Source organism: Abramis brama (assembly GCF_963993115.1).
Source record: "Abramis brama genome assembly, chromosome: 15".
Taxonomy (NCBI): Eukaryota; Metazoa; Chordata; class Actinopteri; order Cypriniformes; family Leuciscidae; genus Abramis; species Abramis brama.
The window spans coordinates 35,802,321-35,824,129 of record NC_139977.1 but is presented as its reverse complement, the minus strand read 5'-3'; the positions used below and the strand labels follow the sequence as shown (position 1 = coordinate 35,824,129).

General features: G+C 39.1%; 1 protein-coding gene across 2 annotated transcripts; it reads left to right on the top strand.

Moving 5' to 3' along the window:
* The first annotated feature begins 13,451 nt into the window (after nt 1-13,451).
* Nucleotides 13,452-21,565, top strand: LOC311098003 (G2/M phase-specific E3 ubiquitin-protein ligase). 2 transcript variants are annotated; one of them, XM_084138002.1, is made up of 8 exons: nt 13,452-13,486; nt 14,432-14,994; nt 15,369-15,688; nt 15,792-15,973; nt 16,567-16,639; nt 16,821-16,920; nt 17,741-17,955; nt 20,462-21,565. In XM_084138002.1, exons 2-8 carry the CDS (start codon nt 14,438-14,440, stop codon nt 20,707-20,709), a joined length of 1,695 nt encoding a protein of 564 aa, XP_083994128.1. In that variant the 5' UTR covers nt 13,452-13,486; nt 14,432-14,437; the 3' UTR covers nt 20,710-21,565. The 2 variants fall into 2 exon arrangements, with proteins under 2 accessions (XP_083994128.1, XP_083994127.1); XM_084138001.1 differs by lacking the exon at nt 13,452-13,486 and having other exon boundaries at nt 14,390-14,994.
* Nucleotides 21,566-21,809: the final 244 nt, after the last annotated feature.

Sequence of the window (21,809 nt, the reverse complement as noted above, 5' to 3'; positions counted from 1 at the left end):
GAATTAAAATTGTATACTTTTTAGCGTGTCTGACGGAGTTGACACAAATCCAGTTCTGAAGAGAAACATGTTTATTTGTTAAAAATGTGTTTTTATTTAGAACCTGTTCCTTTACATGGTTAAATAGCTAAGACCTTTCTCTGCAGAAACATATAACTCTAATTGATATAGTCTGTATTTTTAAAAAAAGTTTTTTAAAACGTGTTTTGTCCCGACTCTCAAGAATCAGTGAAAAGCTAAAAAAAAAGTAGGTTTTAAGAGAGGATTTAAAAACAGTTAGAGATTGAGCCGCTTTGATGTAAAATGGAAGGCTGTTCCACAGCCTAGGGCCTGCAATCGCAAAGACTCTGTCTCCTTTATTCTTTAACCGTGATCTGTGGACAGACAAAGGTTTCTGATCACCAGACCTCAGGTTTTGTGTGGGATTACGTGGACAGAGAAGCTTGGACAAATAGCTCGGTGCCAGATTATTTACGGATTTAAAAACAAAGAGAAGAATTTTAAATTCAATTCTAAAATGCACTGGTAGCCAATGCAGCGATTTTAAAATAGGTGAAACATGATCAAATTTGCGTTTTCTTTTGAGGAACTTTGCAGCAGCATTCTGTACTAATTGGAGACTAGCAATAGAGTGTTTGGGTATGCCATAGTAGAGGGAGTTGCAATAATCCAACCGCGATGTAATGAGCGCATGGACAGCAATCTCTAAGGTTTTCTCAGAAAGAGAGGATCTGATCTAAGAGAGAAGACGTAGCTGGAAAAAACAAGAACTAATCACCGCATTAATTTGTTTTTCAAATTTGAAGTTCTGATCCCAGAAAACACCTAAGTTTTTAATGCAAGATGAAGTTGGAGAGAGGTGATCCAGATCAATGTTACTGCTATTAAAGTTCTACTTTTCCTCACCTCATAGTTACAACGCGGACTGTTGAGCAGACACGTCTCAAGCCTATTAGTGATCTAACATCGGATACTCTTATAGGTTACTCCTGTGGATCACGGCTGAACGCGTCTTCTCCACACTCACTTACAAACAAAAATTTTTTCGCCTATCGTGCGTCTACTCTACACCCGTACCACTAAAAAGACGGATTATATCCAAGACTTCAGTCATAAATTAGTATTAACCCAGCAGGCACAGGATATAGACTACAACGTCGATCAGACGTTAGATTTTGGTTGAAAATGAAAGTCGGGTTGACGTCTAAATCCAATGTTTGTTTGACGTCAAGCTCCAACGTTGGGCAGTTGTTGAATTTTGGTTGGAATAAACCAAACAAAAAGGTGAAATACATGGCCGTACACTTATTAACAGCTTCACTTAAAACTAACCAGATTTACTTTGTTTAATTTCCGGTTTAATGAAATCATATTTTGTATTTTAAAGTCACCATGATGGTGGTTAGCGTTTGCTTTAGTTGTGCTCTTTACCCTTTACTCTTTAATATAAAAATTTCTCTGGCTGCTATAATTGTGTGTTTATAAAGCACAATTGTTGTAGCTAAAAAAAAGCCATGAGATCAGGTGATGTTGGCTGTTTATTGATGATGACGACGAAGACGACGATATCATCATGCAAATGCCTGAATCCCTGATCATTTTCAGTGTCTAATGCTTTGATTATATAGGACTTGTGGTTTTAATATTGTTTTATTCATAAATTATAGAAGTCATTTGATTCTACAGCATATCTAACAGTGTTGTTTATCAAAAAATATACTTGATTTTTAAAAACTATTTAGTGCACAAAAACCTTTTATCTATGGCATTACTTAGACATCAAGAAACAGCATATGAATCTCAACAATGGTGACAATCAAACAAAATATCCAGATAATCAGAACAACTCTGAGCATAAAACAAGCTGCAAAAAATCCAGCTGCATAATTTATTAATGCTGCAATGCATGCTGGGAGATATGGGTGAGTTTTGATTGGTGGTACCCAGCATGCACTGCAGCATGAAGCATTTCATTGATCGTCACCATTGTTGAGAGTCATACACTGATTCTTGATGGCTAAGTAATAATGTAAAGGAAAAAGTTTAATGCACTTTTAAAATCTTTTATATTATTTGACAAACAACATTGCTCTCATGCTGTAAAATTAAATGGCTTCTATAAAAAACAACATTAAAAACACAAGTCCAATATAATCAAAACATTAGACTCTGAGGATCAGGGATTCGAGCAATTACACGATGATGATTTCATCATCAATAAACAGCCAACATCACCTGATCTCGTTTCTTCTTGGCTTTTTTGCCACACTAAATGTGCTTTATAAACACACAATTATAGCAGCCAGAGAAAATTTTATACTAAAAAGTCAATGGACAAGAGTCCAACTAAAGCAAACGCTAACCACCATCATGGTGACTTTAAAATACAACTATTGATTTCATTAAAACGGAAATTAAATAAAGTAAATCTGTTTAGTAATAAGTGAAGCTGGTAATGCTGTTTGTGGAGTTGTTTAATCCTCCTCTGCTGAGATCTTCAGAGATTTAATGTGCTGCCATGCGGTGCTTATTCCAACCAAACTTCAACATCTGTCTGACGTTGGAGCTTGACGCCAAACAAATGTTGGGTTTAGACGTCAACCTGACTTTCATTTTCAACCAAAATATGACGTCTGACTGACGTTGGATTAGTTGGAGTCCAACGTCTTCCTGATGTCACATTGACGTACTGTGCCTGCTGGGAATATTGATATCATCACTGGTAGCGTCGTTGCTAACTTACTGTCCATCTGTTAAAATGGCGAATATATCAGATGCAAGTGGTCTACCTTTTGGTGCAGGTGAGGACACATTTGAGCTGCACGCGGTGCAGTCTGAGCTGGAAGCTGTTGAGAAACAGATCCGCGACCTTTTAGAGAAACAAGCCGAGCTGAGAGACCGGCGTTTAGCTCTTGAAACATCATGCGCCGATGCACACAAATCAGTGATTAACGTAACTAACCCGCTGACTCCGACCTCGTCTACTCCGTGCGTTTCTCAGCATCGGTCCCGAGCGCCGAGGTCGCGATCAGCCATGGTCTCGTTCACTCCAGCTCCAACACGCCACCACGAAGCCTGGATGGTTCCGCAACGGAAGACGCGAGTCAGGTCTAGACCAAGACTCTCTCGAGATATCCACACAAAACCGCTTCTCCCCTCTTCGCGAAACTGAACGTGATGCTGTGATCATCGGCGATTCCATCGTTCGGCGATGTACACGCTACGTTAGGTAAAAGTAAGGTGCACAGTCACTGCTTTCCTGGTGCTCGTGTTTCTGAAATCGCTGCTCGCATTTCCGAGATTCTGAACGGTGACGAGCGCGTCGGAACTGTGGTCCTGCACGCGGGAGTGAACGACATCAGGCTGCGCCAGACGGAGGTTCTGAAGAAAGACTTCAGGAATCTGATCGATATGGTACGCAGCACATCGCCTGAAACAACGATCATTGTGTCAGGACTGCTTCCCACGTACCGACTAGGTCATGAAAAGTTCAGTAGATTATTCGCGCTAAATGAATGGTTAATGTCCATTAGCAGAAACTGCTCTTTGTAAATAATTGGAATCTGTTTTGGAAGCGTCCTAGGCTTTTCCGTGCTGATGGCTTACACCCAAGCAGATTCGGAGCAGATCTTCTGTCAGATCTCCAAAATGTTAAATACCTTTTGACTAGTAACCAAAAGTCCAAATCATAGTCTCTGCTGCACCAAATTAACTGATATAAATACTAGTGTAGAACATTGCATAGAAACTGTGTCTATTCCTCGTTTAGTGAGATCAAATAATAAATCTACTGCAGGATCTAGGAAAAATCTAATTGTTATTAAAACAGAAAATGTTGCTATTAGTAAACAAAAACATTTTCTAAAGCTAGGTCTTTTAAACATTAGATCACTCACACCTAAGGCAGTTATTGTAAATGAAATAGTCACAGATAATAGCATCAATGTACTTTGCCTTACTGAAACTTGGCTTAAACCTAATTATTATTTCGGTCTAAATGAGTCTACTCCATCAGGTGTTGCAACAATCTACAGAGATAATTTTAATGTTACTCAGAAAAAAGGTGACAAGTTTAATTCGTTTGAAGTACTTGTACTAAATGTTACGCTCTCAGATGTAAGAAAAAAATCCCTATTATCTCTAGCCTTGGCTACCATATATAGACCGCCAGGGCCTTACGCTGATTTCCAAAAGAGTTCGCAAATTTTCTATCAGATCTATTGGTCAATGTCGATAAAGCATTAATTGTTGGAGATTTTAACATACACGTAGATAATTCAAATGATGCGTTAGGGGCTGCGTTTACAGATTTATTAAACTCCTTTGGGGTCGAGCAAAACATCACCGGACCAACTCATCATCTTAATCATACACTCGATTTAATTAAATCATATGGAACCGATCCAACCGATATACAATCACCTAAAGGATTATTAGGAACACCATACTAATACTGTGTTTGACCCCCTTTCGCCTTCAGAACTGCCTTAATTCTACATGGCATTGATTCAACAAGGTGCTGAAAGCATTCTTTAGAAAGGTTGGCCCATATTGATAGGATAACATCTTGCAGTTGATGGAGATTTGTGGGATGCACATCCAGGGCACAAAGCTCCCGTTCCACCACATCCCAAAGATGCTCTATTGGGTTGAGATCTGGTGACTGTGGGGGCCATTTTAGTACAGTGAACTCATTGTCATGTTCAAGAAACCAATTTGAAATGATTCGAGCTTTGCGACATGGTGCATTATCCTGCTGGAAGTAGCCATCAGAGGATGGGTACATGGTGGTCATAAAGGGATGGACATGGTCAGAAACAATGCTCAGGTAGGCCGTGGCATTTAAACGATGCCCAATTGGCTAAAAAATTGGCCAATTGGCCTAAAATGTGCCAAGAAAACATCCCCCACACCATTACACCACCACCACCAGCCTGCACAGTGGTAACAAGGCATGATGGATCCATGTTCTCATTCTGTTTACGCCAAATTCTGACTCTACCATCTGAATGTCTCAACAGAAATCGAGACTCATCAGACCAGGCAACATTTTTCCAGTCTTCAACTGTCCAATTTTGGTGAGCTCGTGCAAATTGTAGCCTCTTTTTCCTATTTGTAGTGGAGATAAGTGGTACCCGGTGGGGTCTTCTGCTGTTGTAGCCCATACGCCTCAAGGTTGTGCGTGTTGTGGCTTCACAAATGCTTTGCTGCATACCTCGGTATAATGAGTGGTTATTTCAGTGAAAGTTGCTCTTATCAGCTTGAATCAGTCGGCCCATTGTCCTCTGACCTTTAGCATCAACAAGGCATTTTTGCCCACAGGACTGCCGCATACTGGATGACAACCAGGCCTGGCGTCAAGGGGGGGCTTAGCCCCACATAGTTCATATAGAAACAATTAAAATGCCTCGTTAATTTTAAAGACATAGCCTATTTATTATTATTAGCCTGTTTTTGCCTGAGATTTGCGGTGAGTTTTACGCATGTGCTTGGGCGTATGCTATATTCCTCCATGCACCCAGTATTTAAGCAGAAATTAATATAAATGTGCAATTAGTCGACCAGAAAAATCTTTTGTCTATGGTAGCTCTAATCAATACATTTACTATTTACTTAGTTATAAGTATCCAGTTCTGTCAGGTCCATTAAGTCAAGAACACAGACAATAAAAATAATTAAATAATTTATATTGAATAGATTGCAAACAGGTTGATGTTCCTGAATTGAAATTTGGCGGTATGGCTCTGTTCAGGGAGTCCTCTGACCTTTCATGAGCACCATGAAATAGCAGAGAGTCAGAGGACAGCAGCAGCAGCAGCATTAGGGAACGCTCACACAGTTTAGGACTGTGAGAGCTAAAATATCCCCCCTGTGAACAGAGCAGGCAACATGACATAAAGCAAATGCCACGTTATGCATAAGGAGGAGCTGGGGAGGTGGCGGGCAGCAGAAGTGAGCAGCAAGCATGTATGAGCAACTGAATGTGCTTTAAATAGGGCGCCTTGTTTGAGCTTTGGCCATTGAGCAGCGAGGGGAGTTAACGAGCTAATGCAGCTCAGCTGGAGCAGATCAGCTGACGGGACAGTGTTGTTAGCAAACAGCATTAGCAGCGTCTTGACTACCTGGCCTGCCAGAACTGACGCTGACGCTCAATTTCTGTCAGGTCCATTAAGTCAAGAACACAGACAATAAAAATAATTAAATAATTTATATTGAATAGATTGCAAACAGGTTGATGTTCCTGAATTGAAATTTGGCGGTATGGCTCTGTTCAGGGAGTCCTCTGACCTTTCATGAGCACCATGAAATAGCAGAGAGTCAGAGGACAGCATCAGCAGCAGCATTAGGGAACGCTCACACAGTTTTAGGACTGTGAGAGCTAAAATATCCCCCCAAACAAAACCACACCTGGCAATCCTCTGAGATACAGAGGATGATTTTATTTTAACAATTTATATGCTTAGTAATCTACAAATATACACGGATAATTTGCAATATGTTATAATCAGATGAGTCCTGACCATTCATGAATTAGCAGAGTCAGGGGACAGCACAGTATGAGGAGATAGCAGCCGCATATAGGGACAGCATTATCAGCATGAGGGGATGCAGCAGCAGCATAAGGGCTCTCACATTATTTTGACTAGATGAGCTATTCCCCCCAAAACAGAAATTGAGTGTCTCGAACGGTGTCGTCTGAGCCACCCTAATTTAGCAATTATATTATGGTAAAAATTATTAATTAATTACTGAAATGACTATTCAAGACCACAATAGCTAAAACATGCTGTTACCTAGAATTATCTGTCTTTGAACTGTTTTGACAGTCTACAGTGTAAGTGCTATGAAGAGATGACTAAGCCACCTTCTGAGAAACAAGCTAGATGAAGGAATTAAACAGCTTTTTACCAGCGTACAGATCAGCAGAAGCGAGCAGCAAGCATGTATGAGCAACTGAATGTGCTTTAAATAGGGCGCCTTGTTTGAGCTTTGGCCATTGAGCAGCGAGGGGAGTTAACGAGCTAATGCAGCTCAGCTGGAGCAGATCAGCTGACGGGACAGTGTTGTTAGCAAACAGCATTAGCAGCGTCTTGACTACCTGGCCTGCCAGAACTGACGCTGACGCTCAATTTATTTAGCCTATATTGAATTTGAATTTGTTCCAAGTGTTCAAATATGTGTTCTGTTTAACTTAAATGCAAATTTTTTGCATTGTGATTTTATTTTCTGTTTTAGATGCTCCAGTCAGCAGATGGGGACAGCCGCCGTCACCCAATTCACAGGCTGTGCAAAAGTGGCTGCGCTATGCGCCAGACTGGACAGGAGGGACTGGGCGACAAAATATTCTGCATCAGAGGACATTGAAGTGTAAATAAAGAGTACAAATAATTAAATAAAAAGGCTAATAAAAATGAATTTGTTTTAGTGTGGTGTGTTCAGTGTTTTATACAAGATTTCAAATGTTCCATACTTTTTAACATCCTGGCTGTAGATAAAGCAGGCTATTTAAATTATGGCATTACATTTAAAATTAACATTTAAAAACGATTGAAATTCCATTGAAATCACGTTGATCCTTAGTTCAGTTGAAATTTCAACATTGTTTCAATATTCCTGATAATTGAAATACCATTGAAATTCCGTTGATCTATGGACAGGATTTCAACGTTGTTTCAATATTAAAACAGGGTGCAAAATGATGTAGAATCAACATCAGAGTTCGATGTTGATTCAATGACTTATTGTTGAATGGCACCAACAACCATGCCACGCTCAAAATTGCTTAAATCACCTTTCTTTCCCATTCTGACATTCAGTTTGGAGTTTAGGAGATTGTCTTGACCAGGACCACACCCCTAAATGCATTGAAGCAACTGCCATGTGATTGGTTGATTAGATAATTGCATTAATAAGAAATTGAACAGGTGTTCCTAATAATCCTTTAGGTGAGTGTAGATATCATTCCACAAAGTGATGATGTCACTGACCATTACATGTTAACTTGCATATTACGTACTGCTGTAATATGTCATGCTGCGCTGCGTTATCGACCAGGCAGAACAATCCTTCCATCCACCATAGATAATTTCTCAAATTGCTTATCTGATCTGTCTCAGCTGCTGCCTGAACCCAAACAAACAGATGAACTAGAAGAACTAACTAGCACTATGAGCACCATTCTCTCTAGAACATTGGATATTGTTGCACCCATTAGATTAAAAAAGGTCAGAGAGAAAATTAAAGCACCATGGTACAATAATACTACGCATGTTCTAAAGAGAGAAACCCGTAATTTAGAGCGTAAATGGAAACAAACTAATTTAGATGTCTTTAGAATCGCGTGGAAAGACAGTAAGTCACGTTATAAAAAGGCCCTAAAAGCGGCCAGGGCTGAGCACCTCCGCAAACTAATAGAAAATAACCAAAATAATCCAAGGTTTTTATTTAACACCGTGGCTAGACTAACAAATAAACAGACGTCACCTGAACAAAATATCCCGTTACAGTTTAGTAGTAATGATTTCATTAACTTCTTCACTGAGAAAATAGAAAACATCAGAACCACAATTGTAAACGTTCAATCTTCAATCGCGCCTTATAATTCAGCCTCAATTATCACCCCGCAAGAACAATTACAGTGCTTTACAACTATAGAACAAAAAGAGTTAAATAAACTTATCACTTCATCTAAAACAACAACATGTTTATTAGATCCTATACCAACTAAACTACTGAAAGAAGTGTTACCTATAGTGGAAGAGCCTCTCCTCAATATTATTAACTCGTCTTTATCTTTAGGTCATGTTCCAAGAACATTTAAACTGGCAGTTATAAAACCTCTCATTAAGAAACCACAATTTGACCCACATAATCTAGCAAATTATAGACCCATTTCAAATCTTCCGTTTATGTCAAAATATTAGAAAAAGTTGTGTCCGCTCAACTGGGCTCTTTCTTGCAAGAAAATGACATCTATGAAAAGTTTCAGTCAGGATTCAGGCCGCATCATAGCACTGAAACTGCACTCGTTAAAATCACAAATGATTTACTTTTAGCTTCTGACCAAGGCTGTATCTCAATACTAGTTTTACTTGATCTTAGTGCTGCGTTCGATACTATAGATCACGCAATACTCTTAAATCGACTACAAAATTATATTGGTGTTCAAGGACAAGCATTAAGCTGGTTCAGATCATACTTATCTGACCGCTACCATTTTGTCTATTTAAATGGAGAAAAATCGATCATAACTTCAGTAAACTATGGAGTGCCGCAGGGATCTGTGTTAGGCCCTCTATTATTCTCAATATATATGATGCCACTTGGAAATATTATAAGGAAACATGGAATTAGTTTCCATTGTTATGCTGATGACACTCAAATATATATTTCATCACGGCCGGATGAAAACGCTAAATTATCCAAATTGACAGAGTGTGTTAAAGATATAAAAGATTGGATGACGCGTAATTTTCTTTTATTAAATCCAGACAAGACGGAGGTACTACTTATCGGTTCAAACAACCGCCCACAAAACCTCTCACAATACAACTTTAACATAGTAGGATGTCCTGTTACTTTATCCTCTACAGTAAAAGACCTGGGTGTTATACTAGACTGCAACCTGTCTTTTGAAAATCATATTTCATATGTTACAAAAACAGCCTTTTTCCACCTTAGAAACATTGCTAAGCTACGTAATATGCGATCAGTTTCTGATGCAGAAAAGTTAGTTCATGCATTCATGACCTCGAGACTAGATTACTGTAATGCTTTGTTATATGAGGCGCCGTCTAGGGCTTAAATCAAACTTCATTCACGCACACATATATGAAACACGCTTGCATACATATATACTAAGTAGTCACACATACATGTATATGAACTCTCCACGCACATACTCATATGAGACGCGAGCACACACACACACAAACTCACGCACATACTCATATGAGACGCGAGCGCGCACACACACAAACTCGCGCACATACTCATATGAGACGCGAGCACACACACACTCAAACTCGCGCACATACTCATATGAGACGTGAGCACACACACACACACAAACTCGCGCACATACTCATATGAGACGCGAGAACACACACACACAAACTCGCGCACATACTCATATGAGACGCGAGCACACACACACACAAACTCGCGCACATACTCATATTAGACGCGAGCACACACAGTACATTATGCATATGATTCTCAGTGTAAACGGAAGGCATTTCAGTGTAAACGGAAGGCATTTCAGTGTAAACGGAAGGTGAGCTGGACTTGCCGCCTCATTCTCTGAGCGGCTTACAAACAGCCTGCGATTGGACAGTTTAGATCACAAGGCGTTGTCAAGGCTATGACGTGTACACAACTGTCCAATCAAATAACATCTGAGTAATGCTGTCGCAATTAAATGCGGTGGATTGCTAACAACCAGAATCCCATAAAATAGAGTGATGTCAGATTCAACGCGAGAAGCTATTGAAATTCTGCGAAATGTGCTCTCATCGCCTTCGCTAATCCAGTCAATCTCTAATTCTGCTGAAGCTAACGTGACTCCAACGAATCGATCAAATATTGAATCCGAAGTTCAGGCGTTGTTCCGACCATCAAACCTCATATCGCCAACCGCCTCAGGACCACGGTTCCACACACGCCAGCAATATGGCCAGTGGCAGGCCAAATCAAGAAAAAGGTAAGGAGAAAAGCCAGAATACTTTTCAAGTTTTTATTTTTTTTAACCAAACTTTGTCTAAAAATGAGTTTAAACTATGTTATTAAAGATATAACGGAATTAACTGATATACTACTTTATGCAAATCTTAAGTGAAATGGCCATACATGGGTTTTTCGTTCAATACTATTCATGTATGTAATTTGCATATTAATTTGTTCTTGGGGCAATAACATATCGAACATTTACTTGACTCCCAAAATGCCTGATAAACATGAAAATCATATTTTATTCTGAAAAAGTTTTTTTTTTTTAAAAATATATTTTTTAGCTTCATAGAATTATTGTGATTAGAGGACTAGTTCACCTCAAAATGAAAATGTCCTGCTAATTTACTCACCCAAATATCATTCAAGATGTTCGTCTTTCTTCAGTGGAAAATATATATATTTTTTTGAGGAAAACATTTCAGGATTTTTCTCCACACAAATGGACTTCAATTACAACCAAAATGTTTAGTTTAGTTTTTTTAGTTTATTTGTCAGGGACAATGCAGCACACATTAGCCTATTACATACATGATAATTATCACAGTTAAAGCCATATCAATATGTGTAGATTTGTTGCATAAAAGGTTTCTAGCCAATAGGCTAATTTGCAACCCCAATCCCTGGTCAGACCTTTCTAAAAAACTTCATAGTATGAGTTACACAATCATGTAGCAGATACATTGTATGTTATACTAAAATATTACATCAACATTTCACAGAATCGTGACCACATTACACAAAACAGCACATCACGTAATAACGCAAGCCCCAAGCACCCAGCCGCTCGCACCTGCTCACCTATACCCACCCCGATAGTGAGGTCCTGGGCTGCTACAAGTTTGTCTCCCATACCCAGACCCTGCCCCGCCCGTGGGGTGAACCTTGGCAGCCATGCGCAAACTGCTTGGCATCTGGCACAGACAATACATTACAACAAAACTGACTCAGTGGCCACATGTTTATGTTTAAGTCCAAATCAATGCAGTTTCAAAGGGCTATAAAGTGCTTCAAAGGGCTGCACGATCCCAGCTGAGGAATAGGGTTTTATCTAGTGAAATGAACTTTGATGCCATTGGGGTGAGTAAATTATCAGGAAATTTTCATTTTGGGGTGAACTAATCCTTTAAGATGTGCCTCTCTGAACAGACCTAGGGCTCCAAATCATCAAACTTTCAACAAGGATGTGATACTGCTGAGGAGTCCAACAGATGATATGGTCGTCAAACAGCGGACCAAACAACACTTGCATGAAATCGGACACATATTAAGTGCGTTTGAATTTAATAAAGCATGGGACCATACAACAGTTCTACAAAAAATAAAAGATGGGCTCAAAGAAAAAATTCCACCTGATGTTAGGTATGAGTCATTTTCTGTCATAAAATTATAGATCTTTGTAAAAATATGAACCTTTTAATTGAAATTTATCTATATGACCTGTTTTTGTATTTTTTTTTTTTTGTATACAGTTTGGAAATCTTAATGGGGTGTGGCAACAAGCTCATAACACCAAAGCTGAGTGAAGGTCAACAGCTTACAGGCAGTTTAATTCTAAAAGTGTTCAGGTTAAAGGCCTTATATGTTAGACCATCAAGATCACTTCAGGTAAGTATCTGTTTTTGCCAAATAAAGGTGAAACTCCAAAAATTTGAATATCGTGCAAAAGTTCAAGTATTTAAGACATTTAAATTAAAAGGTGAAACTAATATATTTAGCATATATAACTTCATACATAATATGCATGATTATACTTTTCAGAGGGCTGACATTTCTGTATTTAAAATCCTTTTTTTTTTTTTTTTTTTTTATTGATTTCATGTAATCTAATTTTCTGAGATTTTGAATTTAGGGTTTTCATAAACCATAAGCCATAATCATCTAAATTATAGCTTTTGCACGATAATCAAATTTTTTTGAGTTTAACCTGTACATACTCACAAAAGTCACTGTATGAATTTAAATAGGAAAATACTTAACATTTTAGCTCTAACATTTTGAAAATATGAATATATATGAATATGTTTTCATGCTCCGTTCGTTTCATGAATGAAGCCCATTGTGCCTTGAATGAACAAGTTCATTCAAGGGGACATATTGGCCACTATGAATCAATGTCCATCCCACCACCATACAGTATGGTGACGTGGTACAACATGTATGGAATCACCATTTTACCTTTACAAAGGGCTCCATCTTAATACATTCAGTTAGAATAATAAGGCACTAGGCTGTTACCAATCAAATTAAATAATTTACATTGAAAAAATACAACTGTATTAAATGAGATTATTAATTTAAATATTTGAAATTCTTTCACTTGTCCCTTTAAAAAAAAAAAAATCTCACATGTTCCGGACAAACGTTATTGTCGATATGATATGTTTTCCTTGAATGGTTTTCCCTGAAGAGTTACGTAAAGTAAAAGAGTGACGCTCGTTTATTGTGTTTTACCGTGATGAGAGTTCCGTGTCTTTATTTAAAATCAACACATTATAGGGGCTGTTTACACCTGGCCACTTCATGCGTTTTCTCAGATCGGATAGCTGTCTGATTTATCAAAACGATTCCATTTACACCTGGTCACATAAATGTGTTTTGCGAAACGGATTTAAATCCGATCTTCAATTCCCGCGCTATATGCAGATTTAATGGAGTGCACATCACGAAAGCAACAGATATGAGCTGCATTTTTTTTGATCATCAGCTAAAATTTCAAAATCAAAGACCGCAATAAGAGGGAGCAGTAACAGCCCTGGTAAGATCATTTTGTTTCTTTACTTTTATGATGATGATTGTGTGTTAAGCGTCTGCGACTTACTTTCACTTTGATTTGCAATAGTTTGCACATTGGCTTAATGAATAGATGCTCAGCTTCTCGGTCTGCGTGACGCGCGTGTTCCAGTAGCGTCGTCATATCTGGCTATAACATTACATATAGCCTATAACACGCTCTCACACGTTTATTTTTTAGCATTTTTGGGAGGAGTACAATTTACATATGTGGTTTCAACAACCAGATGCATTTACACTTGTCCAGTTTTGTCTGGAATGCGTCTCAGATCTCCTCCTGAAGTGGTTTGAGTGATCGGATTCAAATCCGTCTCGAATGCGTTTCGGAGGGCATTTAAACCTGGTCTTTTCACGATCGGATAGCTATCCCATCTGAGAAAACGCATGAAGTGGCCAGGTGTAAACAGCCCCATAATGATTAATTGGAATGTTATGTTTTTATTACTTGGCCCGCCCGACCTGCGGATTATCCGCGATCCGCGCAGCACTATCGGCAAACTACGGCTTGAGAATGGACACAGGCCGGGAACCCGCAACAGAACCGTCACGGTGAACTCTATTATCATATTTAAATGTGATGATCAAAGCATTAATTGTTTATCCTTACAAGATTCTTCCCATTTATAAAACGTAGTCTCAATATGTTGGGAAAACTTTTTGTTAAATACCTTTGTAACCGGTAGATGGCTGCAGTGTTTATTAAAGACATTAGAAGTGTTTATTAGACATTTCCGTTTCCACCCTTTTTGTTTTTGAGTTAATATTAAGACATCATGAATGATAATGCATTTAATTGTATCTATTTATCACATCAAATTGAGTGCTTTATTATCAGCCCCTCAGTGCTACCAAATCAAGCCTGGTTTATACTCGTGCAAGAAATATGTTCTTTTTTTCTACTTTTTTCTAGAATGAAATGGTTGAATCAGACGAAAGCTGCTTTGAAGTTGAGTCTGAGTCTGAGGGTTCAAATGGCCAGGCCTTCGCTAGTGCACTGTCATCCACCAGTGGCCAGTCCTCTTCAAGTGCACTTTCTTCAGCTTCTGGCCAGGCTTTCACTAGTGCTTTGTCATCCACCAGTGGCCAGTCCTCTTCAAGTGCACTTTCTTCAGCTTCTGGCCAGGCCTTCACTAGTGCGCTGTCATCCACCAGTGGCCAGTCCTCTTCAAGTGCACTTTCTTCAGCTTCTGGCCAGGCCTTCACTAGTGCGCTGTCATCCACCAGTGGCCAGTCCTCTTCAAGTGCACTTTCTTCAGCTTCTGGCCAGGCCTTCACTAGTGCGCTGTCATCCACCAGTGGCCAGTCCTCTTCAAGTGCTACTGGCCTGGCCTCCAGATCTGCTCAAGTCACCACACCTGACAACACTCCCTGGGAAAGTGATTACAGCACTTACCTTTCCCTTATACAGGAATTTTCAGAGGATGAGGATGAGGAGCTTTGCAGTGCCATAATGGCAAGCATTGAGGACCAGACGTAAGTTTGCAATTGCATCTATTATCCTAAGTAATGACTTTTATAAGGCTGTCCTCGACTAAAGATTTTTCTGGTCGACTAGTAGTCGTTAGTTCTTAGTGATTTGTCGACTAATTGCATGTTTTTATTTAAAGTCCCTGTAAAGTCCCTTATTTAAATTTCTGAAAAATGATCATATCAAGAAGAGGTGGATTAATTTTGTGAAGAGCCGCTTTGATGGAGAGCTGGGGATCACCACCAACACCCGTTTTGTTTTTTTCCTATGACTAATACAATTTTGTCGACTAATGGTTAGTCAACTACTAACAGCCCTAGATTTTTACAATTATGGATCAAACATTAAACGGAACAAAATATGTTGTGATCTTTTGCAGCATTGCCTTTACAGAGGACATTCCAATCAAGCAAATCTTGAACGAACTTTCAGAAAAAATCAATTTCAATCAAACATCAAAGTTCAACATTAATCGTGCAGCTGTCTTGGATGGGGCCATACGGGGCTTTACAAGGGTCTCGTACAACCCTCACAACAGAATGGTCATTAGGTTTTCCGATGACAAAGGAAGGTACGAGGAAGCCATTGATCTGGGTGGTCCTAGGCGAGAATTTTTACGCCTTCTCCTGGCTGCACTGATGCACTCTTCACTGTTTGAAGGCAAAGAGGGCAATCTTAATTTGGCACTTGATTCACAAGGTACAAAACATCACTTGCTATCTGTTTGTTATACATTGAACATATAAAGATTAAATGTTCTGTGAATGCTGTCATTTTAACATTGGCTTTGTTTTTATACCAGCAATTAGGGACGACAGATATTCTATAGCAGGGAGAGCAGTGGCAGTCAGTCTTGTTCACGGAGGACCAGCACCAAGTTGCTTCTCTAAGACCCTTTTTGACTGCATAGCTCAGGGCCCAGACATGTGCAGACCTGTTTTGGAGGATGTAGCCGACTATGAACTTTATAAAAAGATCAAACAGGTTGGCTTAAAGTGGCATACATAATAAGGGATATATAAACTTGATTCATCCTAATCTTTGACCAGTCTCATTCATTTTTAAATCCCATTCCTAATCTTTATATTTAAAGGTCCTACATGTTTCCACAGCTGCCCTAAACGAACAAACTGCTCTACAGAGCGTGTTTCGTCACTATGAGAGGCAGCTTGCATTGTCACTACGTTGAATATGCACAAAGTAGTAGTCGTCTGGTTTATTAGAAGCAGAGACTGTTCTTTGTTAGAAGTAAGAAGAAATCTCATTGCTTGACTGGCTACTCACTGCTGTCTCAGACGACGACATGACATGTCCCATGTCAGCCACCGTAGCTTCTCTGTGTGCTTCGAAAGGGAGTGGTGAGCGGTGGACTGAGCTGTTGGTTTACACACTGCACCTTTAAGGCAGCATACCATATTTTTAAATGATGGTTAAGATTTAGATCAGCAAATGTTTTCCATAAAATCTGTATTCCTTATGGAAAATGTAATATTATCTGTATTCCTAAATGTAAATATAATTTCATTGTTTTTATTTGAAATACTTGTTCCATATGTTCTTATGTTTTGTATATACAGGTTTCTCAGTCCGCAACTCTGGAGGAGTTAGAACACTCAACGGAGCCCATAACTGACTACCTAGCGAATGCAGGTATCATGTTACACTTTTTTCTTTGTTTTTTGCATAATATTAAATGCGGTGTTTGTTTGCTTGGTTTTATTTTCATTGTATTTGTTACTCTTGAATTAGTGTAATTCAGTTTTTGCCATGAAAATAGCCTCAGATGCTGACATGGCATTAAAAAAATATATATTATACTATACGAATACAGGTTGTCTAAGGCCTCTAATAAGCATTGATGACAGGGACAGGCTGGTGGAGGATATCCTAAAGTTTCAGGTGGTGAATCGCATCCGTGGACCATTTGAAAGGTTTGTTGTAACTTCAGACATGGGTGGTCTCTTGACCTCACACATCATGTTTGATCTTTATTGGATGCTAGGGGTGTAATGGATCAAAGTTGATCTCTGATTCATATGAACTAGGCCAGGGATGTCCAGATTCAGTCCTGGAGGGCCCCTGTCCTGCAGAGTTTAGCTTCAGCTCGCCTTTACACACCTGCCTAGAAGTTTCTGGTATGCCTAGTTAGACCTTTATCAGGTCTAACTCAGGTGTGGTTTTTTTTTTTTTTTTTTGGTGTTGAAGCTAAGTTCTGCAGAACAGAAGACCTCCAGAAACAGGACTGAACACCCCTAGGTCCTACAGTTCGGAATGTATGTGATTCATGGTTGTAAAGTTAAACCATAGAAAGTTTATCATTTGCACATCTTGCCATTCAAGTGCCAGAAGAGGTGAAAGAACGCAATTCGGCACACGCGCGCTCTTTTGTGTGCACAGACTCAAGTCTTGTTTCACAGAATCAAGTTCTATTTCACGTCTTCTTGCGCTTGAACCGACACATACATGCACAAAAATTTTAAAATACCTCAAGCATTCTCAAACACTGTTTGTTTTGTCTTAAGTGAACAAAAATCGTTAAGAAATCAGATGCATTTCTTTTTATTGGATCGGTGCATTAGGTCTTAAAGTGCTGTCACTTTAAGACCTAATGCACCGATCCAATGTAATGAAATGATTTGATCTCGACTCAAAACGTAATATGATCCGAACTGTGAGATTTGTGATCCATTAAAGATGTTACACAATATTGAATAGTTGCACAATTGTGATGTTGATGTATGCTTTATTTAGGTTTTGTGATGGCCTGAAGACCCTGGGGGTCCTTGCTAAGATCCAACAGCATCCAGAAGCCTTCAGACCTTTATTTTGTCATCAGTCACATTCACTCACGGCTGACTTAATGGATGAGCTGTTTGACATTCGGTGGTCCGAGAGCGGAAGCAACAAAAGGGCGGATGAGAACAGAATAATTGCTTTCTGGAGGGACTACCTACAGGATGCAGAAGGTAACAATGTAATAAGTAATTCTATATACAGTTAGTTCTGATGGCCAAGTGCGGACGCGGGCGGTAATGCACTCGTGTGTGTGTGTGCTGGTTGAGGGAGAATAAAACTATTCGCGGGACTATCACAAAATAGAAATATCTATAAATTAAACATCTAAAAACAAATAAATTTTCATTTATCTGTTGCACAAAAGCAACAAGAACAACTAAAACAAAATAGAAACGATTTACAGGCCAGAGTCTCTATTTATAACATGTTTGCAGCGTTGAACAATGTAGCCAATCACAGACATACGTGTTGATTTCTTGAACGCAATGGCCAATCAGATGCATTTAAAATAAAATCTTTTTGTTCAGTGCTGAATTCTGCACACTGGCAAATCATCTGATTATAACAAACAAAGTGTAGATATTATGAAAGATTCATTGTGCAGCCAGTTTCACTGATAATACAGGGATTTGTGAGATCACGATGAACTGAGATGTCAGCATTTTTGGAATTATTAAGGGAGAAATTCGTCCCGCGCGGCGCAGGTCTCTAATGTAGACTTTAAAGGAGAACTCGGTAACTCTAGCGAACTCTAGTCACTTCTTTGCTGATTTTCCCTTTTGTTGTCGCATGTTTTCCCCACGAGCTCCCCCTACAGCTGTGGTGGGCCGTATATTTCACAACACAGTCGTAAAAAACTCACTTGCGGCGGCCTCCTCCCCCTCTCTACCGCTGCTCATGTGCGTTTGTTTTGATCGGAGCAAGCCAACTGTATCGTGTGGAGCTATGTCTACCGAGGTGGGTAATCTGGTAATACATCATACATGCGTGTGTGTTTATGTCGAATTGCCGTAAAGCAATTTGTGTTTCGCGCTCGTTCTCGTTCTAGTTCTCGCTTCTCACGAGACTTCCAATTTCTATCTTGCCGGGACGGTAGTGAACAAGTTGCAAGGTTGATTTTCCGCCTGGGAACGCTGGGGGGAGCGGGGAAAGTCACCAATATCACCAGAACAGGTTGTTTAACCATCCAAATGATTTCTAGACAGTTTTATTAAGTTAAAAAAGTTACCAAGTTCTCCTTTAAAAACAAACGACTAAAGCACACTGAAATTTTCAGGACTGTAGCTGTCCTGGAGCAGGGTTGGAGACCTCTGCTTTAAAGAAAACCCCAAGTTATAAGGTTAAGGGTACCCTTAATGAAACTGGTTGTAAGTAAAAAAAAAACCCTAAGGGACCACTTAGGGGCCGATCACACCTGACGCGTTTTTTGCAGTGAGAGGCGCCTATTTTCAATTGGTTTCCTATGGCAGCGAGCGTTCTGCGCGCTGTTTATGCACCTGCTGCGCCTTGCGTTTTTGAAGTTGGAAAAAAAAGCAACTCCAAGCGGGAAAAACCCTAGCAACATAAAAAACGCAGCGCACTGCTCGTTCTGTGTAATGTAAAGTGCTGTGCACCTCGCGTTTTCGAACCTGAAAAACGCGTCAGGTGTGATCGGCCCTTTAAAGGGGTGGTTCAGGATTTTGGACATCGGACCTCATTTCCAAGTTAGCCTGGGTGTTATTTATCAGTGGAGACAGTTTTCAAAAAAAATTCATCCAGTCCTTCCAGTTGCATAGTTCACAGTGCTAGGCTAGTGCGAGTCAACGGTATCTGCCTAGCCTGCCATTAAAACAGTTTTACCCACTCCACAGTACACCAAAAGCAAATAAATTACAACACCAGACCATCGATGTAAATGTCTGTTGAGAGAATAATGTTAGAAATCAAACTACTCCTGCATCTCAATGATCGCATTACATTTACAGGAACTAGTTTCTCAGCTGCGGCGGAATTTTACTTTGGTCCGGTTAGTAGTACTGCGCCGAAAAGTAAACACAGAACAGAAGCGCACTACAGTCGGGACGTCTAGCTAGCTAGTAGTAGTCTCGGTTGCCGAGGTAACTTAATATCACTCCGCCGCTGCTGTAGACTGTGCTAATAAATACAGGGAACAAAGTATAACTACAATGCGATGAAAGGGTAGTTTGATTTCCAACATTATTCTCTCAACAGACATTTACATCGATAGTCTGGCGTTATTATTTATTTGCTTTTGGTGTACTGTGGAGTGGGTAAAACTGTTTTAAAGGCAGGCTATCAGTTACCGTTGACTTGCGCTAGCCTAGCACTGTGAACTATGCAACTGGAAGGACTGGATGAAAAAATGTTGAAAACTGTCTCCACTGATAAATAACACCCAGGCTAACTTGGAAATGAGGTCCGATGTCCAAAATCCCTGAACCACCCCTTTAAGGAACCTGAAGGCTGTCAGTAAGTATTTTATAAAATATACTTTGTAATGTGTTTTTTTATTTATCTTTTTATTTTATCTCAATCACATTTTACAAATTGCTATATTTTGTTACTGTTGAGGATATGACACTAAACATTGAGTCAAATTATTTAAATGTAATGATGTAATAACACCCCCCCCCCCCTCTCCCTCCCCCCTCCCCCCTCCCTTCTCCCTTTCTTCAGAGGACGAGGGTTCGCAGAAACTTGGTGTAATTTTAGCATTTGCTACAGGCTCAAATCAAGTTCCTCCAATTGGATTCCATCCTCTGCCATCTATTGGATTTCACCATGAGACTGAAACACCACAAAGGTTTCCAGTGGCAAATACCTGCATTAACTATCTTTGCTTGCCAATTTACAGCACATATGGGGCATTTAAAAGTAACATGGACTTTGCCATTGAGAACACACATGGATTTGGAAAAGAATAAGACTTTATGAATTGATACTACCTGCTTGGAGGTGTTACTGTAGTGTAGGCTTCTTGTAGAGACGTTAGAGGCTTAGTTGTCCAAAAAACAAAAAATTGTGTCCTTTATTTTCTCACCCTCATTTCACCCCAAACCCATATAACTTTTAATCTTCAGAATATTTCCATATACTGAAGCAATCTATCTTTGTGTCGATCATTGCTCGGGTGTAAATAAAATCTTGAATTAAATCTGTTCCATTTAAAGGGTATCTCTCACAAGTCTTGGACTCATTTTATGACGTCTTTGACATATTTAGATCTAAGTTTTGGTTACCTGACCTTTCAGTCAGATTTCTTTATTAATATCTTTGTGTTTTGAAGACTAACCAAAGTCTTATTTGTTTGGAATGACATGAGGGTAAATGACATAATTTACATTTTTAGGTGAACTATCCCTTTTAATAATAGTTCAGTGATAAATCTTACAAATGTTTTATTTCATTTTTATTAAGCATGTTTGCTTTTTTGCTATTTCGTTTTATTAGTTTAAAAAAAAAGTTTAAAATTCTTTATGAAATGTTTGTATACAATTTAGTAAGTTCAATGTTCCAAACTGTACATCTGTAAAATCATCTGTACACATCAAGCAATGTTTTTATACAACCTGTTGTTTGCATTCCGCATGACTTTTTTTCTGCGGGTTTAGAACTACATCTGAGTGAGTAAAACTTGTGAACTTTATCACTTTGAAATTTTAGAACATTAAAAACTTCAAGACACATTAAATGTTCTTAACAGCCCTTTTTTATTATTTAAAAAATACAAATGTAGCAACAGTGTCTTTGAAAATTCCAGCTATATCTGACAGTGTTAATTAAAATATGTACACTAAGATGATGTGGCTTGTTGTCTTTCCATAAATTGTACAAGCGCTAAAAACAAGTCAATTCCATGATTTTCATCCTCATGTAATGGACTGAATGTTTGTTGAATAGTTACCAATGTGGTGTCATTTGGTTGGTATCTGTTGTTAGGAACTACAACATTGTTTCTGGTCTCTAGTTCTGGTACTAGCTCAGGTACATTCTCATCCATGTAAAAATGGTCATCAGTTTCAAA

Bases quoted from the DNA above. Each gene is read 5' to 3' on its own strand.
- LOC311098003 (XM_084138002.1), top strand. From the start codon at position 14,438: ATGGTTGAATCAGACGAAAGCTGCTTTGAAGTTGAGTCTGAGTCTGAG. The intron at 15,689-15,791 runs GTACAAAACATC...TTTTTATACCAG, and splicing joins TTTGGCACTTGATTCACAAG to CAATTAGGGACGACAGATAT. The intron at 17,956-20,461 runs GTAACAATGTAA...CCCTTTCTTCAG, and splicing joins CTACCTACAGGATGCAGAAG to AGGACGAGGGTTCGCAGAAA.